We start from the raw sequence: 17,683 nt of genomic DNA, 5'->3' as shown, positions 1-17,683 counted from the left end.
ATACAAAAATGTTATCCCCAAAACGCCCTTTTAAATTTTCTGTTTATGTACACGTTATAATCTATTTCATTAACTTATGATTGATTTATCTTCTTTAAAAAATTTTCAAATACTCTATTAATGTAGTACCGAGAAATTTGAGTCGCCCTGTATGCCTTACTAGAATAAGAACAAAAATATATCTATTCTCCAATTTCTTCTATGAATAAACTGGCTTTGCATCGTCAAAATTCCGGAGCTTTCAGGGACTTTACTCCTCTGCGCCATCATCTGGGCTTTGCCCTGAATTTATTAAGGGTATTGAGGCGGCTTGAGACACCCTGTCCGTTTAGAGCATGCATTTTAGCATTTTCTAGCTAAACCACAGATAGCGCTTCTTGTCAGATAGCGTATTTTCAAATCATTGAAAGTCTCCCCCACCGGTCAATCTGAGCAGTAGGGCGTTAAAACACAATTTCACCAAGCGGTCAGGGAGTCTTCGCATCTTCTTAACTATACATTAGGGTATATAACTATATGTAATCTTTTAAGAATTTTCTCTTGAGAATAGTTAAAAATGGAACGGCGAAGTATTTTTATCATTATTCATTTTATATCATGTTTTTGCATTGTATATATAGATATTGTACCTCTGAACAGTTTATATGAAATATATATATATATATATGTTATAAATGTATCCCATGTACTATTATTTTGGGTTGGGTGAATAAACTGAACTTGCACTTGAACTTGGGCGATTATCATTGGGTATTAATGATAATGAATTATCATTAATACAATTAATTCCACTAACTTTTTTGGTTACCCAGATCACGGAATATTTACTGTTTTGAAACTATGATGAATTGAAGTTCGAGTTTGTTTTTTTAACTAACTGACCACACGATTCTTGACACAGGGATTTTTCGGGAAAAATTAAAGAACATTCGATGCTGAAGGAATGTTTATTTCAAACATGCCACTACTCTAAATTTTGAAAGAACTTATAAATCGCAAGTTATCTAGCTTAAATGTCGAGCAACTAATATTGACTGCTGATAATAGCAGTCTTGCTTCGGATGCTGCGTTTTCCTTCATTATCAGCAAAAGTGACCATTTAGGTGCTTAACTTTTTTCGTAACTTTAACAAGCATTTTCAGAGTATTGCATATGCAATGCAAGCAAATGTTATCTGGTTCTCCTAAAAAATGATATGCCCGTAATTCCGTCAAAGCTCTTGAAAGCGGAAATTAAAACTTGATCTGTAACTTAGTAAAGGTAGACTCACATACCAAACATCAGTTCAATATTTGCAAAGTGTAGAAAAAGGGCGGAAAACCAAGTGTCATGCGACAGACTTACAGAGGGACAGACAGACAGACAGTTGAGGAAAGAACCGTTTTTACCAGTAGGGGACTAGTCTTTAGCTTTACGAATCTTGCACAGATGTTACATGGAAAGAAAAGATACAACAAGACATGCTTTGGATACTGCTTGAAATACATTTTCTGAATGAGTGAGAGCATCAAATCAGTTATTCCTCTCCAGTGGCGTAGCGCCCTTTACGCAACAACGCAAATGAATACACAAATTTTCAACAACAAATGATTTCAAAAGCTCAATTACCGATAAAAATAAAAAATACATGAAATTTGAAAAGAAAAAGACTTACGCTTTTACAGATTTATTTTATTCATACATATTAACCATGAAATTTTCAGCTTTTTAATGGATTTTTGATACAGTTTCCTTCTCGTTTTATCTAATTTATTTATTTTTATTATAATCTTTTTTTTTTTTTTTTTTTTTTTTTTTTTTGAATATCAAGGACAATTTTTTTTTTAAATAAAAACTTAAATTTAAAGCAATGATATAAACTTTTCATTCCCCTGGTATTTTGAAGTACAAATTTACTGCGTTGCACGAGTACGTCATTTTAAAAACAATCAATAATTGAAAATGTAATGGCATTTTAAATGGATGTTCGATGTTTGTAGTTGGATATCGCATTCCTGAAATTATAAATATTAAAAAAAAAACTCTCTTGTGAAATATATTCGATCTTTCTGTTTATAATTTTTTATTTATTTTTTTCTATTCTCTACTATAACTGTCTCTCTATTAATATTCAAAACAATATTGCGATGAAGGTAAGGTGCATTTGAAATGAAAAAAAAAATGAAATAAAGGGCTCAGTAAATTTGAACAAATAGCCAACTTTAATTAAAATTGAACTTTAATGGTATTTTGAACGCTAAATATGACAGATTTGATATTTTTTTGTACATTGATTTTTAAAAAGGCGAACTTGTGCTGCCACGTAGCACTTTGCATTTCTGATTGTAAAAATAATACCTGTGAAAATATCAGTTTTATTCAACGGATGATACAAGTATGATCTGCAGTATTTCACTGATGAAAATGAAATGCCTTCATCCTAACGGAAATGCTTTTGAAGAAACAGATTTTGTGGATTCTGTCAAAACTAGGCTTTTTTCTTCATACATAGTAAAATTACGATAATAAAAATTAGAAAACCATTATATTACAGGAGCTTCCGGGGGCTTCGCCCCCTGGGCCACCAACCAGGGCTCTGCTTGTCCTGGACACGCTGAGGGCCTCAAGTCGGACCCAGACCCCTTGCCTTTTTTTTTTTAATACAGTAATTTTTTCCCTAGCTACGTCACTGCTCTCATCAGCTGAATTTATACGCGCAACTATTCAATAAAGGGGAGCAATAATTGATTTGATGCGCTTATCAATTGAATCGAAGATAGGCCTATCAATACAGTGGCGGAAAATTTACTCGCAAGAATCAATTTAGAGATTGTCTTAAAAAAAGATTTTTTTTTCAATTCTTTCATTAAACGAAAGTATCGTTCATTCCATTATTAATAATAAAAAATTAATTGATGATGTCCTTGATTATTAAAAGGTATCTTCAATTATCGACTCTGAGATTAATGTTAATTAGAGTTTATGTTAGACCGGCGCTGTACATGCTGTATACATGCATATGTCAACATGGGAACAGCTCTGATTACATACATTTTTGCCCTATATCCAATCTTTTCCTTTGATCTTGTGTACTGTCTTGTACATACATACACCATTTATACCAGTAAATAAAATAAAATAAACGGTGCAATTAAATAATTAAACATGATCACTAGCTGTAGCGATTTTCCTGTGTGTTTATAACCTTGTAGTGAATTGATGGTTGAATTAGCTGTACTGATTTGCACGTGTGTGTTCAATAAGTGTAAAAATGTAGTGAGATTCATGTCGAATTTCAATATACTTAAAGTAAAAGATATCAAAAATTCCTGTAGATACAGAGAAATCCCAAGGTTAACCTCGGTATATTCTGGTCTTACTTTCTCTTTTTCAAGCCTCTAAATCAGTGAAGCGAGATGAAGGTAAAATTTCAAATGTAGTCAGTTGGCTGGATTTACAAACAAGGGTGTGTGTGTGTGTGTGAGGGTGTGTGAGGCTGTGTGTGTATGTGTTTGTGTACTGCAAAATATACTTGCACTAGTTTGAATTAACAGATTAAACATAGGTTTGAATATTTGGTTAATTTACAAACTATTTTGAAAGAACATATGAGGCATGTTACTTTTTTAGATTTTAAATTTTGAAAAAAATCTTAACAGAAAACATAAGAAACAAAGAAAGAATGTGCATCAAAAGTGGCATACGTTTTTTAAGAGTGAATATAATTTGATCATGAGTTCAACTTAAAGTCAAAAAGACATGTATCATTTAATTTCAATTCAAAACAGACTTCCTTGGAGGTTACGAATACAATGGGCGACACTTTATGGTGGATGTTCTTTAATACCTCGGGTACTGACAGACCTTTGTCTTCTTGGATGACAGCCTCTAATGTTCTCAACAGTTCAGTCAATTCAGTTCCTTCCATTTATGAATCCAAATTTCACTTCAAGTATGAAATTCTCCTTGCATTAAATTTTCAAATTTCCGCTCCTGGTTCAGGAAACTTCCATAAATCTACACTGTGATAGCATGATTATTCATATTGTTTGCAAATGCATGTACTGATAAAAAGAGAAGCTACTTTTAAACAGAAAAAAACTTTCATATTTGAAGATCAATGTTTATAAATGTTTTACGTATATTCCGGAATACGATGTATATATAATACCAAATTTATGAGTGTAGATTTTTAATTGTTTTATTTTAGATGGTCATAAATTTGTTTGCGCTATCCTAACTGGGTAGTGTACACAGTTTTTTTTTTTTTTAAATTTAAATCTGACACAAAATTAATGATTTACTCCTCTCTATCCACTTGTCTTTAGTGAAAGTGATTTGGTGTGTCATGACAAATAACAATGTATCCCAATAAACAAAAAGGATATCAATAAAGACATAGAAATCGGAAATTTTCCTGCTTTTAAGAATAACAACTTTTTTTTTTCAAATTATTGTTCTAGGTTTTCTTTATTACAGCCATGAACCATGTGACCTACTTTTATCTCAAAGTTCAAATCCAGATATGGTTTGGCTCTGTATTTATAGAAATTCTTCCTCTTCCATTTTCCTTTTTACATCTCCACAGATACCTCAACTACAAAGTTATCTTGGTATGATTTTTATCACTAAATGATTGAATATATGCATTTATTCAAACATGTAATTCATTTCTTTTTCTAATTCTACAGATTACTCTAAGATTACTAGTACATTAAAAATATTGAAGATCTCTAAAACAATCTGTTTGAATGGACACAAAATTGTGTTCTTAAATAGCCGACCTGTTTATATATTCTTTTGAAGCAGAATTTATTAAAAAACCTACTTCGTGAGATGAAGAAAGACCTTCTTTTGCCTAAAATTAAACATTTAGATCAATCGAAAATGTTTTATCAATTAACAAAACCGTCACTGAAGCTCCGTCGGTAGAGCGCTCGCACCGTGATCAGGTCGTTGGAACCACGACCGCGACTGACCTAGGTCGATAAAAAATAGGTAGCAACTGTTCCTTCGCCAAGCGCTCGGCACTACTTTGAGGTGAAAGTTGCGGGTCTTTCGGATGAGACCTTAAAAACCGAGGCCCGGTGTCACGACAGGCGTTGGCACGATAAAGATCCCTCACTGCTCAATTTGAAGCCCTTCACCGGTATATGGTAACGTCTCTATATGAGTGAAAAATTCTCGAACGAGACGTAAAATAACATTTAATCAATCAATTAACAATTTTTATAGTCATTCATATCCCTACTCAGTAAATCACAGTAAACTCCGTTTAAATGGATGTTTACTGTCAGGACAGACGTTGGCACAATGAAGAATCCACACTGTGCAATGGCCCTGAGTGCCGAGTAAAGGTCTAAATTTGAAGCCCTCACCGGTATATGGTGATGTTTCTATATGAGTGAAAATTTCTCGAATGGACAAAAAAACAACATACAACTAATCAAAATCTCTTTACATCAATTGCAGACTTGGATGTCCTTGCAATTATTGATTGATTATTTTATACCTATTGCAAGATTATTTCATTAATTTGAGACTTAAACTTATGCCAACGTCTGCTGTGACAGGGTCCTCGGCTTTAAGGTCTCATCCTATAGACCCGCAACTTCCACTTCAAAGTGCCGAGCACTTGGCGAAGGAACGAATGCTACTTTTTTCAATCGATTTAGACTTGTCGTGGACGGGTACTAACCCCCAACCGTCCGATCACGAAGCGATACATGCAATTGAATACTTTCTTCAATTAAAAATCCATAAATCTAAGTTTAGCTGCATAAAATTTCATTTTTTTCATTCAAAGTTTGTCAATAATGTCCTATAAGGTGACAAAAATGAATAGATTTATAAGGGTGATGGCAAAATGGAAGAAATTTGAACATCATAGAAAGTTTACAATTTTCCTAATATTTAGAGATTTGATATATGCATAATTTACAACCAAAATATAGACCAATCCATGCATCTTTTTTGTGTATGTGTTTTATGTGTCCTTAGGAGACATACAATTTATTGATCCATATTATATAATTGAGTCTGATTTCTTCTTTTTTTTATTTTGAAATCAGGAACAGTGCAGATTATTGGAGGTATATTCTATGATAATCATAGTACGACTGGAAATTCCGAGGTAAAATACATTTTTCAAATGAAACATAAAGACAAAGCGAATCGATATAAATATATATCGATTTCAAAATACCTAAGATATTTTATTATCATAATGTACTCTCTGATGTCATCCTTAATTAGATATGGGTGAATTTAAGGAAAATGAATGGCACATATTTAAAAATCTGCTCTAAAAATACAGGCGATGTGACTAAATTTCTATAGTTTAGCATGTGTCTAAGTACCTGCCAAATATCTCATTGATATCTTAAGTCACAAAAAAGTTATGTCCAAAAATTATGCTAAATATGTCAGATGTGCAACACTTCTTGTGACATTTTGAAGATTAAATACTTTTCAAAGCTCTGTGAAAGAAATAAAAATGGTTATGCTGAAAATAAAGACTTTCTGATAAAATTCAATGTATTGAGCTTTAAATTTAGACTGTAGTAATTTTTATTTACCCAAGTTATGATCATGGCTGATGCTGAAAAAAATGTTATACCATGTCAGTAGTTCAACAGAAAAAATGCAATGGTGTAAAAGATCATTGATCATAAAAATTTGTATGACAATTTAGTCAAAAAAGAATTTTCAAAGTGTAAAATAATAACTAATATATCATTGAAAAGTTAAAAAGGATATCTGAACCACAAGTAGAATCAACAAGAGTCAAGTAAATATGCATACCCGTTTATGTCAGGGGTGTAACGTTTGGTTTTTTGCTCCCTAGCATGGAAAAACTTTTATTAGTACATATATTATTCTTTGCTTTCTATTTTGGAAAATAAAGACACAATAACATTTTTACAAAATAAATCTATCAATTACAGGATCCGTCTGTGTTTCAGGTCTATATTTCTACGGTCAGGAGGGCAACACACTTTTTTTAAAGATCCAAGTTCAATGATGAAAAGACTTCTATTCATTCTAATACGTATTCTTTGATCAATAAGGATCTATGTGAATAATTTAGTACTAAATGATTAACATGTTTATTATTGAAATCTGTCTCTTTTTTCAAATTTATCAGTCCAGATATTTCTTATCTTTTCTTTTCAATTTTTCTCTGAAATTAAAACAAAAATCACACTGAAAAATCGTTATAATGTTCAAATACTTTGACCACAATTTCACAAAACACGTTCTGGTGTTATTTATTTCTAATCAATTCTGCTTTAACGAGTCACATGCACTTCGTCAGGAGTGCAACAAAAATGTTCAGATATATCGATGATCAAATATGAATTAATAAAATAAAAGAAAAAAATTGATGAATAAAGTGTTTCTGGTTGACCTCAGTTGCTAAAAGTGTTTATCACATGAAGTAAAATGTCCTATAAAATATACTTTTTTTCTTAACATATTTTTAGCTAGTTTTTGTCATAAAAAGGGAATAATTCCAGATATATAGTTAAGTTTAAACAATTTTATATGTTTTATCCATGAAGTTTGAAAAGTGGAGGTGTGTAGTGATGGGGACATCCGTCCGTCTGTACGTCGATCCGTCTGTTACGTTTTGGGGTACCTATCTCTTATTCGCAACTCCTCTTACACCACTGAATAAAATTTAATGAATCTTTCACAGAATCTTAATTGCATAGGGCCATTGTGCACCTTATATTTTACTTTTTGATTGGACACATATTTCAGGTTTCACATAGCAAAACATAGACACTGCCATTCTTTCCTATAATATCGATGGGTACCCATTTCTTATCTGCAACTCCTTCTATACCAGTGAATAAAATTTAATGATACTTTCACAGAATCTTTATAACATAGAGCCATTGTGCACCTTCTACTTTTTGTTTTTATCGGACAGATATTTGGACTTTCCCGTAGCAAAAAATGGACTTTGCAATTATACTCATATGGGAGCGGGAATATTATTTTGTGAGCTCAGTGCTCAAGTACCTCTAGTTTTAAATATACGTATATTATGGAAGCAATTAATCTTATTCTGAAGCCAAAAAATATGAAAAACTTGCCTAAAATGAAAAAAATTTCAAAACGAAGAACTGCTTTACAAACTTTGAATGAGTTATTGCGTGTTATAATCTTTAAAACAATGTTTAATTTAAAAAAATATCAGATTCAGGAGTGCAACAAAATAAGTAAAATAGGATCACTTCAAAATTTAGATTTTTTGAAGAAAACTTATATATCAAAATTCTTTTTGGGAGGGGGTAGAAATAAAGATTGAGTACATGGACAAAAAAGTAATTTTGGGGAATTTTTTTGTATCATATTTCTTTCATATTAAAACTTTTCGAAGTAAAATTGGGACAATGAATGTAAAACAACAGTTAAAAAGCCAATTTTCTACATACAAGAGGAGAAACTCGATCAAGGTTTAGGTTAAATTATTTATATCCCTGAAACAAGTCTGAAGGATAAAAAACTAGAATTTCTTTTGATTTTTATTTTAGAAAGTCTTTTAAGATGTAGTAATATTTTCTTCTTTTTTTTTTGTATACAAAAATATTTTTATGAAAATAACTAAATATTTTCGTGAATATCGCAATCTTTAAGGGTCGCAGATAGTGCGCACGGGACAGAATTTAATTTCATAAGTTTTGAAACAAAGTGTTCTCATTAAATGATTATTATTTTAGAAAACAAGTAAAGCTTAATAAAAATTTTATATGTCGCAAATAAAGCGGCTATTGTATAAAACGTTTACGCCTAAAATGTTCTTAAAGCTGTGTGTATTGTTTAAAGATTTATATATTTACTAGATCATGGTTTATTTTAAAATATTGTCATACATGTTTGCCAGTGCGGATTACGAAAATTATAGCATTTATCCACGAAACTTTACTGACAACTCTAGCATATACAGTATGGTGTTAAAATGAAAAAAAATATGGTAAGTTGAATTTTGTCAAAAAACTTCAATTTGCCGGTCATAATTTTTAATTCACCCATATCACTCATACAGTGTATATATATCTAACAGTGTAAAACATGTAATAACTATGTGTAAAACGTAATAAAATCACAATCTCCCGTGGTTTGTGGTTGAATATAATTTTTATCCAGCTCGTTGGGTGTTTCTTTTCCCTCGCCAAGGCCCAGGGATAGAAAACACACAACTCATTAGATAAAAAGTATATTCAAACACAAACCATGCGAGTTCCTATATTAACCTTTTCATACCTTGATTAATAATTTAACATATTTTTAAATCGTTAAATTTCAAACAAATTTCACTCATACATATACACTATATCTTTAAATTGTGATTACAATGAAGGTACATTTCTTTCTCCATCAAATGTTATATTTTAAACCAGTCATATTTATGTAACTTTTCTGTTTGTAATTTACGTAGTCCATGTAATATCTCATCATATTTATGTAACTTTTTTTTTGTAATTCACGTAGTCTATGTATTATCTCATCATATTTATATAACTTTTCTGTTTGTAATTTACGTAGTCCATGTAATATCTCAATGAATGTTTTCGTGACTCTCGTTTTCTACCTTAGGTGGTTGTTTATGATGATAACAAAGCTATCTACATAGATCAAATAATGGCTTGCGCAAAAGAAAACTTCCTCACAAACATCCGATCTTACAACTTAACCATAAAACACAGCATGTCTAGATGTTCTCCAATCGCTTCTCTCGAGTACATTGTGGAAAATGGTGCACCACAAGTGAGTACCTTGTCTTTTTTATGTTATTAATTTTTATGATATTCCTCATACTTTATATTAAATTTATATCACATGGGATATAAAAAAGACATTCAATTATTTGTTTAACCATCTTTAATCAACATCACCAAACTGATCTCTTTATTTCAGCGTTTTGAGACCCCAGCAAGTGGACTCTGCCTCAGTGCACCGTATCGAACGATTCAATCAATTTTCATCCGTTGCCTTGTTGTCACATTACTGACAAATGACATTGGTTTCTATTTTCAATTCAAGACAAAAGACATAAAAAGTATGCTATAATTTTAAACGTAAAATTTATTTTATTTATCCAAAATTTTCAAGTTTTGCTTTTTAATAAAATGTGTACTTTGTTAGAAAATATCTAATTAACTATAAAATATTTTCCTTCATACCATCATAAAAAATATCATTGTTTTCCCTAACTCGGTCCTAAATTCTCAAGTTGGGTAGGTAGGTAGGTTAATGATTTTTTTTGGACTGATCCTTTGAAAATAAATTCAGAAATTTCATGGATTAATACCTTTAAAAAGAAGAAAACTAAGAAAGAAAACGATTTTTAAATAGAATATCATACAGAGGTTTAAAAACAAAATCAGATACCCAACGAATGGACATCCGATTGTATTTTTCAAACTATACTACGTATTGCTATCAGCTTCCAGTGCTTACAGAGGCAATTTACCTCTCGATTTTCAGGGAATCGTGTGGAGCATTGGTTGTACGGAGTCATGAAGTAAAAAGTTAAGCCTTATGTCGTAGTTCATGCGGGACTCGGAGGCCGTTAATAATCCTCAAAAGGACTTAAAGCAAAGAAACAACCAATCTTTAAGGACATTATTAATGGAAAGTACACTAAAAATCTCAGAAAGGACCAAAACCAATTATATTAAAGATTTCAAAACTTTTTGGAAAGAGTACTTTACAATATTAAATTGAACCAAGTCGTATCTAAAAAGATAAATATACCTTACCTACCGTTATCATTACGAAGTTTTCTCCATGTGTACAAGACTGAAGAAAGAACGTCTGACATATATGGAATTACATTTATTAGGATGAAAAACGCAAGGGCATTCACTCCTATGGTCCCATATAGTTAACAATGGAACATAGATAAACTGATGATGAGATCAAAACGAATGAAATGCAGTGAAATTCATTGATGTGAACACAAGGTGGGTCCTTATGATGCGGACCTTACCAAACTACTACGTAGACACTTGTGCAAATATTATCGTAACACAATAAATGAGCCATGGTATATTTTCTTTATGAAATGTTTCAAGACTGTAGGATTCTAATAAGTTAAAGACATATGATAAGGTTTATAAGTCACCGTTGTTTTATATCACGAAATAACCCCCTTGTGAGCACATGTTGTGAGAACCATTGAAAATCGCAGTAGAACAAAATCAGCCGTTTTTACAAAAAACGAATTTGAAAGAAATTGAATTTTATAAAATTAATTAATATGAAGAAAAAATTTAAATAAACTTTAAAAAAAAATTTTAGTCGGCACGATTTAATTGGGTCGGTCGCTTAAGAGAAACTAGGTACTTTTTATTCTGGCCTGACATTTTTGACTCATATAAATTTCTCACTCACTTATATTTCTAGGCACGTTTGTGGCTGGGGATGCTGCAGTAATCACTGGATATTGGATAGCAGGTATTCCTCTCTTTCTCTCTCTCTCTCTCTCTCTCTCTCTCTCTCTCTCTCTCTCTCAGATTTTTGTTTTACTTTTTATTCTATTGAAATGTTTTATTCATTTTATTTTTGTTAATATTTATTATATTTTTCAGACCAATCTACACAATATTTAACGACAACTGAAACAGATATTGCTACGTCTGTGAGAAGTGTCTCTTCAAATAGCATCGTATCTACTTCAGGAAATCTCACGAAGCTGGATTTTAATACGACTTTAAATGATTTAATGACTACTATGGCATCTTCAAATCTTACCGAAAAAACATTGGGACCTGGGACTACAGGATATATAACAGCAGATAGCATGACCTCGTCAGACAAAATATCAACTTCTTCAGAAGAAACTGCTGTCGAAACCACGGCAATAATGACCGCAAGTTCACAATTGATGCTTTCTTCGTTTACAACAGCAACATCTACATCAGAGTCAATAACAGCTGCATCGTCAACAGCATACCAAAGCAATACCACAGAATACTCAAATAGCACTACAACAAATTACAATGAAGTGGACATATATAGCACACAGGTCAGTCATGTATTATTTTAAGGTGATATTCTGAATTTACAGATCTCCAATGCACTCAAATCAGTACAGTGATAAGCCTATCTTGTTCCCACGCCTATCGTAATATGGTCCATTCAGAAAGTCTTATGACGTTTCTTTGTCAATGGCAGATGTTTAGCAATACGTAATTTAAAGTATAAATAGTTTTTGATTCATTTTCGTTGAAAATGAATGAAACAATTCTGAGAAAATCTTCTTGCAACTGGTTGAACTACTGTATTCTCAAACTCGACCGATTAGTCAATTTTTTTCAAAACTAAAAACAGATGCACAAACTTGCATAGATTTTTATCATTTGACTTTAAATGTCATGTTATTTTTTTTTAAGATTATTTTCTGTATAGGAAAAAAATCCTTATGATTTTTTTATCCACCAAAATTTATTGGCTTACCTTCAATGCACTTATTTTAATCAACAGACAACAATAGAGGAGGAAACAATACTCGTGGGATCATGTGTCTGTAAATGTACAGGATCTGGTTACAAGTGGACAAAGGAAGAGCTAGCTGAAAGAATACTCCAAAGAAAAACAGAATCTCAACTGATTCGAAAGAACCTCACAGCATATTACAGAAGCTTGACCTCGGCAATTGACCAGCGAATTTCGTCCCAATGTATTGGTTATATAGGATCAGTCATACTGATTTCATTTCTTTGTGTGCTTATTTTTTGTGATTTTCAAAGGTTCTGGTATTTATTGGTAAAAAGCGAGACATGTTAAAATCCGAGCTGATTCAGTTTAAATTATTATCATTCGAATTTCTCTTGCATTCATCCTTACAAACATGCAATAATGAGGAGTTAACATTAAATATTGTTTGTAAATTTGAAAGCGGTTAACGTTGTTAGTTTGCAACAAAGTATAATCTAATAGGTAATAGTGCTGATATGTAACATAATCAATGAACTTTAAAATGTTCTTTAGAATTTTAATTCTGTTATAAACTTGTATTGAAAACATCTACGGTATAAAAGCAGAGGGACACGTTTCCCTTCAATACCCATATTCTTGATGATGTTGATGAAACAAGAATATCACCAGTCTGGTTTAAGTCGACATTTCGTAAGTTCTATGATTGATACAATGACTTGTCAGCAAATACAATTTATCATTAAGTCAAATGCCGACTGACTTTTTTCATACTAATTGTTAGGCCATTATTTACACACTGAATTGTCGACGGATTTTCCGTTATTTCCGGATCATGACAAGGAGCACACGGCGGATGTGACCGGTCGGCAGGGGATGCTCACTCCATGGCACCTGATCCCACCTCTGATGTTTTAGAGGTCCGTGTTTGCTCTGCTCCAAAATTTGTATTGTTTAATGGACTTTTAAGCTTGAATACTGTTCGTATCTCCAAACATTTCATTCTTATAATGACTTTATAATAACGACTTTAACATGTCATGTTTTTATTGTCACAACTCAAAATTCAGTGAAGAGCTTAGAGGCGAAAGCACTACAGGTATGGATTAAAAGTGCCATCCACTATATTAATTACAACAATATGATTACCCTAGTACTTTTTTATATGTGATTTAGTATTGTTTTATATATTCAGCCGCATGTCACAGGCGATCTATGTACAGTAATTTTTGTTTATTTACAATTCAGCGTAACACACTTTTTTTCTTTAATGCAATATGATTTTACTGTTCCTAATAAAAATTACTATAGTAAACAATAGCTTACCATAGTTAACTATGATTAACTAGAGTATCAACGTTTAATTACAGTAAATCAAAGTTTTATATAAGTAATACCTCATTACTGCTTTAAAGAATTTTTACTAAAAAATTTCATTTTTTTTTCCATGTTTTTCGATTCTTTCATGCAAATTCTTGATAATTACACTGCAAAATGTACATTTGCAAAATGTACATCTTCGGTATGGAATTAAGGATATATTAAGTTTCTAAATCTAAAAAGTGCTAATTAAGTCTCATAGTAGATCAAAGTATGTACTATAGTAAACTATAGTTAATCAATGGAGATATTTTGTCTTAGACGTGGTACTGATCCAATTTAAAGAAAATAGTTAACAAATGTCTTTACCATACTAAAAAACTTTTATGTAAGTATTTAAACAGATGTTTTATGTAGAGAAAACTTTAACAAATACATAGAATTTGAAGAATCAATTAACTTTGCTTTACAAACCAAAACTTTGTCATTCAAAGATACATAGCAGGATCCAGTAAATGCTCTACCAAACCTCTGCCTTCCTCTTAACAAAACTATTTACTACTCTGAAGGAGTAACTTCAGACGTACTGAGCAAAAACATAGAAGAAGCATTGTTTATCAAAAGTGCAATCTTGAAAGCCTAAACGAGAAAATTTGAATACACATTTTTTTTCAAAATCAGTTATACATCGAGACGTAAGATTCCTTCATACTTTATACTGCTATTCCTTACGTAAACTAAAGACTAGACTACATGTATTTGGCATCATAGACAACAGCTTCTTCGATGAAAATGGAATTCAGGATTTTTTCATATCTTGTAGATGGACACTTACAACACTTTTAATAAAAAAAAAATACATTCTGATTTTATACACACGTACTCTGAATTGTTATTGTATTCAATTTATTGTTACAATATCTGTGTAGTCTGAAGAATACGTCTTCCAGCAATCTGTTGGAATTCAGATTGAACTATTTGTTCCACTTTATTAGTCCATCTGGGTTTTTTGTTCAAAACTTCAATATATGATACACTTAGGTATATCGATGACCTTTTATCCATTAAAAAAGTAGAAATTTTCATTATACTCGATATAATGCAGAGAAATAAAATACACCACAAGGTCTAACACATCTGTTTCCTATTTGTATATTTTATTGATATTAGGAGTTAATGACAAACAAGCAATTAAATATAGCAAAGGAGATGATTTCAGCTTTTCCATCTTCTTGATTTATGCAGTGACATTACAATTATCACATTCATGTGTTGTTTATGTCTCCATAATGATTCTGTACGCAATAGCATACTTTGAGCACGATAAATTTTAAATCGAGACAAGGTACTGAAAAGTAAGTTGATGTTACAGGGCTTTCCACAATCTCCTTTGGAGTCAGCACTCTACAAATTTGTCATTGTCTTTTGATTTGTTATCTTGACTGTACGTCAAGATGGTAATGTCAATGAATTGAATAATCTTATTTGAAATTGTGTTTTAGTATCTAAGGTCAATTTTATTTATTTCTTTCTAATTTCAGCTTAATAGGGGTGTTTTATTGATCACATGACAATCTATAAGTTTGAGCACAGAAATCATATGTCTTATTTACAATAATATTGGTCAGATATATATATAACATATGTGTGCTGTATATTCTCCAAACTCCTCTCCCCATGTTTCAACACATTCAAATGAGTCAGTCATCTTTTTATCGTGATTTAAGTTGATAAATTGACAGGGAAAATCGAAAAGATATGCTTTTCAAAACAATAATTCAGTGAATGCTTTGTCGAGCAAAATATTTATCGTTTTACAATTTTCGTAAACAAACTGAGAAGTCAACTCTTTAATGGTATACCTTCCCCTATGTCTGTTTATTACTGCGGGAAATTTATTAACGATTGTACTAATAAGTTAATGTTCAAGGTACTTACTTTGGAATCGATCTCTTTAAAAATTATTAATCTGATAACTTGTATGGAATATATTCCATATGTATCGCTCCAAAGCATCATTATTATCCACTTGCAACAGCTATGCAAGCTTGTTCAATTTAGGATTCATAATAACTTCGGAATGTAAACATGTAAATGTTCCATTTAGTGCAGCATTAACATGAAAAAGGTATAAGATAACGAACAATGATCGATCTCAAAAAATCTATAAAGAATTCTGTGAAGAACGTATAAAACACAGACCCCTGGAAATTCCAGAGGTGGGATCAGGTATGTAGGAGGAGTAAGCATCCCCTGTCGACCGGTCACACCCACCGTGAGCCCTATGTAGTGATCAGGTAGACGGAACATTTCGTAGTCAATTCAATATAAAAACAAAGGTTTAACATTTGGTATGAAACAAATCACATAAAATCACCTTTGCTGGCTAGGTTTTTGTTGTCCTGTATGAAATATATTCCATATGTATCATTCCGAAGCATCTTTATTGTCCGTTTACAACAGCTATGCAAGTTTGATTAGGATTCAGCATAACTTCGGTATGTAAAAATGCAAATGTTCCATTGCAGCATCGAAATCATATAAAATCACACATGCTAGGTTTGTTGTCATTGTAAGACACATCCATTTGGAAATCGGCCTGCTCTGTCTTAACTATTATTCATCCAATAAATAGAGGTCATACGCAGCAGCTGATGCATGCTCAACAGAGTATGAAGATCCATGCGCAACTTGGTTCACAAATGGAAATTTAAGTGCACGTAAGAATAAAATACTCTCAAAATATAAATCAATTTACTCAAGCAAAAAAAAAGTCACATATAACATCCCAAGCCTGAATGATGGTAAGTATTCCAAGATGTAACATTTTGGCAAGACTGGTAAATTAAGAACTTACTGTACTTGGTGTTATGACTGTGTCAGGATCTTTTTTTCTCAATCGTATATGTTAATAATTACTACCTGTTTTGATGGGGTTTTTTCCCAAAAACTAATTTCCAAATATGAGCCATAGAAGTGATAAAATTAATTTAACAAGGTCAGTTCTGTCACAACATGAATCTAACACTTATAGTAAACAGACAATATCAATATTTCTTGAGTTTGGTTATACAAACTACAGGCCCTTGACCTTCAATGAGATAGAGGTTGTTTTGTCATATATTTGTCATGCTATTTAAAAGTTTCCTATAAAATAACAAAACAGCTCTGTTTGTTATAATTTCAAAACACTTTTGACATACCCTTGTACAGTGTATGTTCTATAAGCTGAAACTTTGAAATCGACATTTTAGAGAATTAAGAGAATCTGGTACCGTGACGATACCTTGAAAATTAGTGATGTTATTGAAATGAAATTTGGTATAAGCTAAAATTAATATTGTATGTACATGGTCGATTAGTTTCATATTATTTTAATAATTCAGCAACATTGAGGTAAAATTCACATTAATATTTTTCTAGCAATTATTTAATAAAAGAACGAATGTTTACAGGCCTATTACATGCTTTCCTGCAGATAATAGTAATCGGAGAAACTAAAACTGCACCCACTTTATCTTGAAAACACGTGTACGAGAAGGAGTTCACAGAAACGCCATAATTTACGAGGTGTTCTTGTACGTGTAGTGATTATTAAGTTCCTGTGAGGTGAAAGCTCAATTGAATGATTTTGTCTCATTTTCAATGTTCCATATTTTTTTCCATTTACTTATTGTATATGCATAGATTGTATACTTTCAAAGAATATAATGCATGATAAACGTCATGACTTCAACTTTTCTATCGTCAGTCCCTTATTAATGCAGCAATATACCTTTAGCACCTGCATATGGAGTTTGTGTCTCCCGGTTTATTTAATGAACAAAAGCATTTTCTACGTACTAATATTATCTAAACGAGACAGACTATTGACAAATAAGTTGTTGATCAACAATCTTGTTAAAAGTAAACATTTCGCAAATTCTATTAT

The 17,683-nt window shown here is 31.6% G+C and overlaps 1 protein-coding gene and 1 long non-coding RNA gene across 2 annotated transcripts in view; both read left to right on the top strand.

The window, feature by feature from the left end:
• LOC133175898 (uncharacterized) overlaps positions 1-4,475 on the top strand; it is a 36,914-nt gene extending 32,439 nt beyond the window's left edge. The window contains exons 2-3 of the long non-coding RNA XR_009719344.1: positions 3,768-3,931; positions 4,459-4,475. This is a non-coding gene — a long non-coding RNA (uncharacterized LOC133175898). The remainder of the gene's footprint in view (positions 1-3,767; positions 3,932-4,458) is intronic.
• A 25-nt stretch (positions 4,476-4,500) lies between these two features.
• On the top strand, positions 4,501-13,032 carry LOC133175897 (uncharacterized protein F26C11.3-like). Its single transcript, XM_061311033.1, has 7 exons — positions 4,501-4,592; positions 6,051-6,112; positions 9,589-9,759; positions 9,910-10,051; positions 11,401-11,451; positions 11,586-12,022; positions 12,481-13,032. The coding sequence occupies exons 1-7, from the start codon at positions 4,505-4,507 to the stop codon at positions 12,781-12,783; spliced, it is 1,254 nt and encodes a 417-aa protein (XP_061167017.1). The 5' UTR covers positions 4,501-4,504; the 3' UTR covers positions 12,784-13,032.
• The last annotated feature ends 4,651 nt before the right edge of the window (positions 13,033-17,683 follow it).

The sequence above is a fragment of the Saccostrea echinata genome, unplaced genomic scaffold, assembly GCF_033153115.1.
Source record: "Saccostrea echinata isolate AGI-Se365-2 ecotype Australia unplaced genomic scaffold, CSIRO_AGI_Sech_v1 ptg000064l, whole genome shotgun sequence".
NCBI classification, from domain to species: domain Eukaryota; kingdom Metazoa; phylum Mollusca; class Bivalvia; order Ostreida; family Ostreidae; genus Saccostrea; species Saccostrea echinata.
Note: the sequence above shows the minus strand (reverse complement) of the source record. Positions and strands in the feature narration are given on the sequence as shown.

What these genes read in the sequence shown, in the direction of transcription:
- LOC133175897 (XM_061311033.1), top strand. Translation starts at nt 4,505, where the DNA reads ATGGTTTGGCTCTGTATTTATAGAAATTCTTCCTCTTCCATTTTCCTT. An exon ending in TCAACTACAAAGTTATCTTG is followed by an intron (nt 4,593 to 6,050) that starts GTATGATTTTTA and finishes TTTTGAAATCAG; the next exon opens with GAACAGTGCAGATTATTGGA. An exon ending in TGGACATATATAGCACACAG is followed by an intron (nt 12,023 to 12,480) that starts GTCAGTCATGTA and finishes TTTAATCAACAG; the next exon opens with ACAACAATAGAGGAGGAAAC.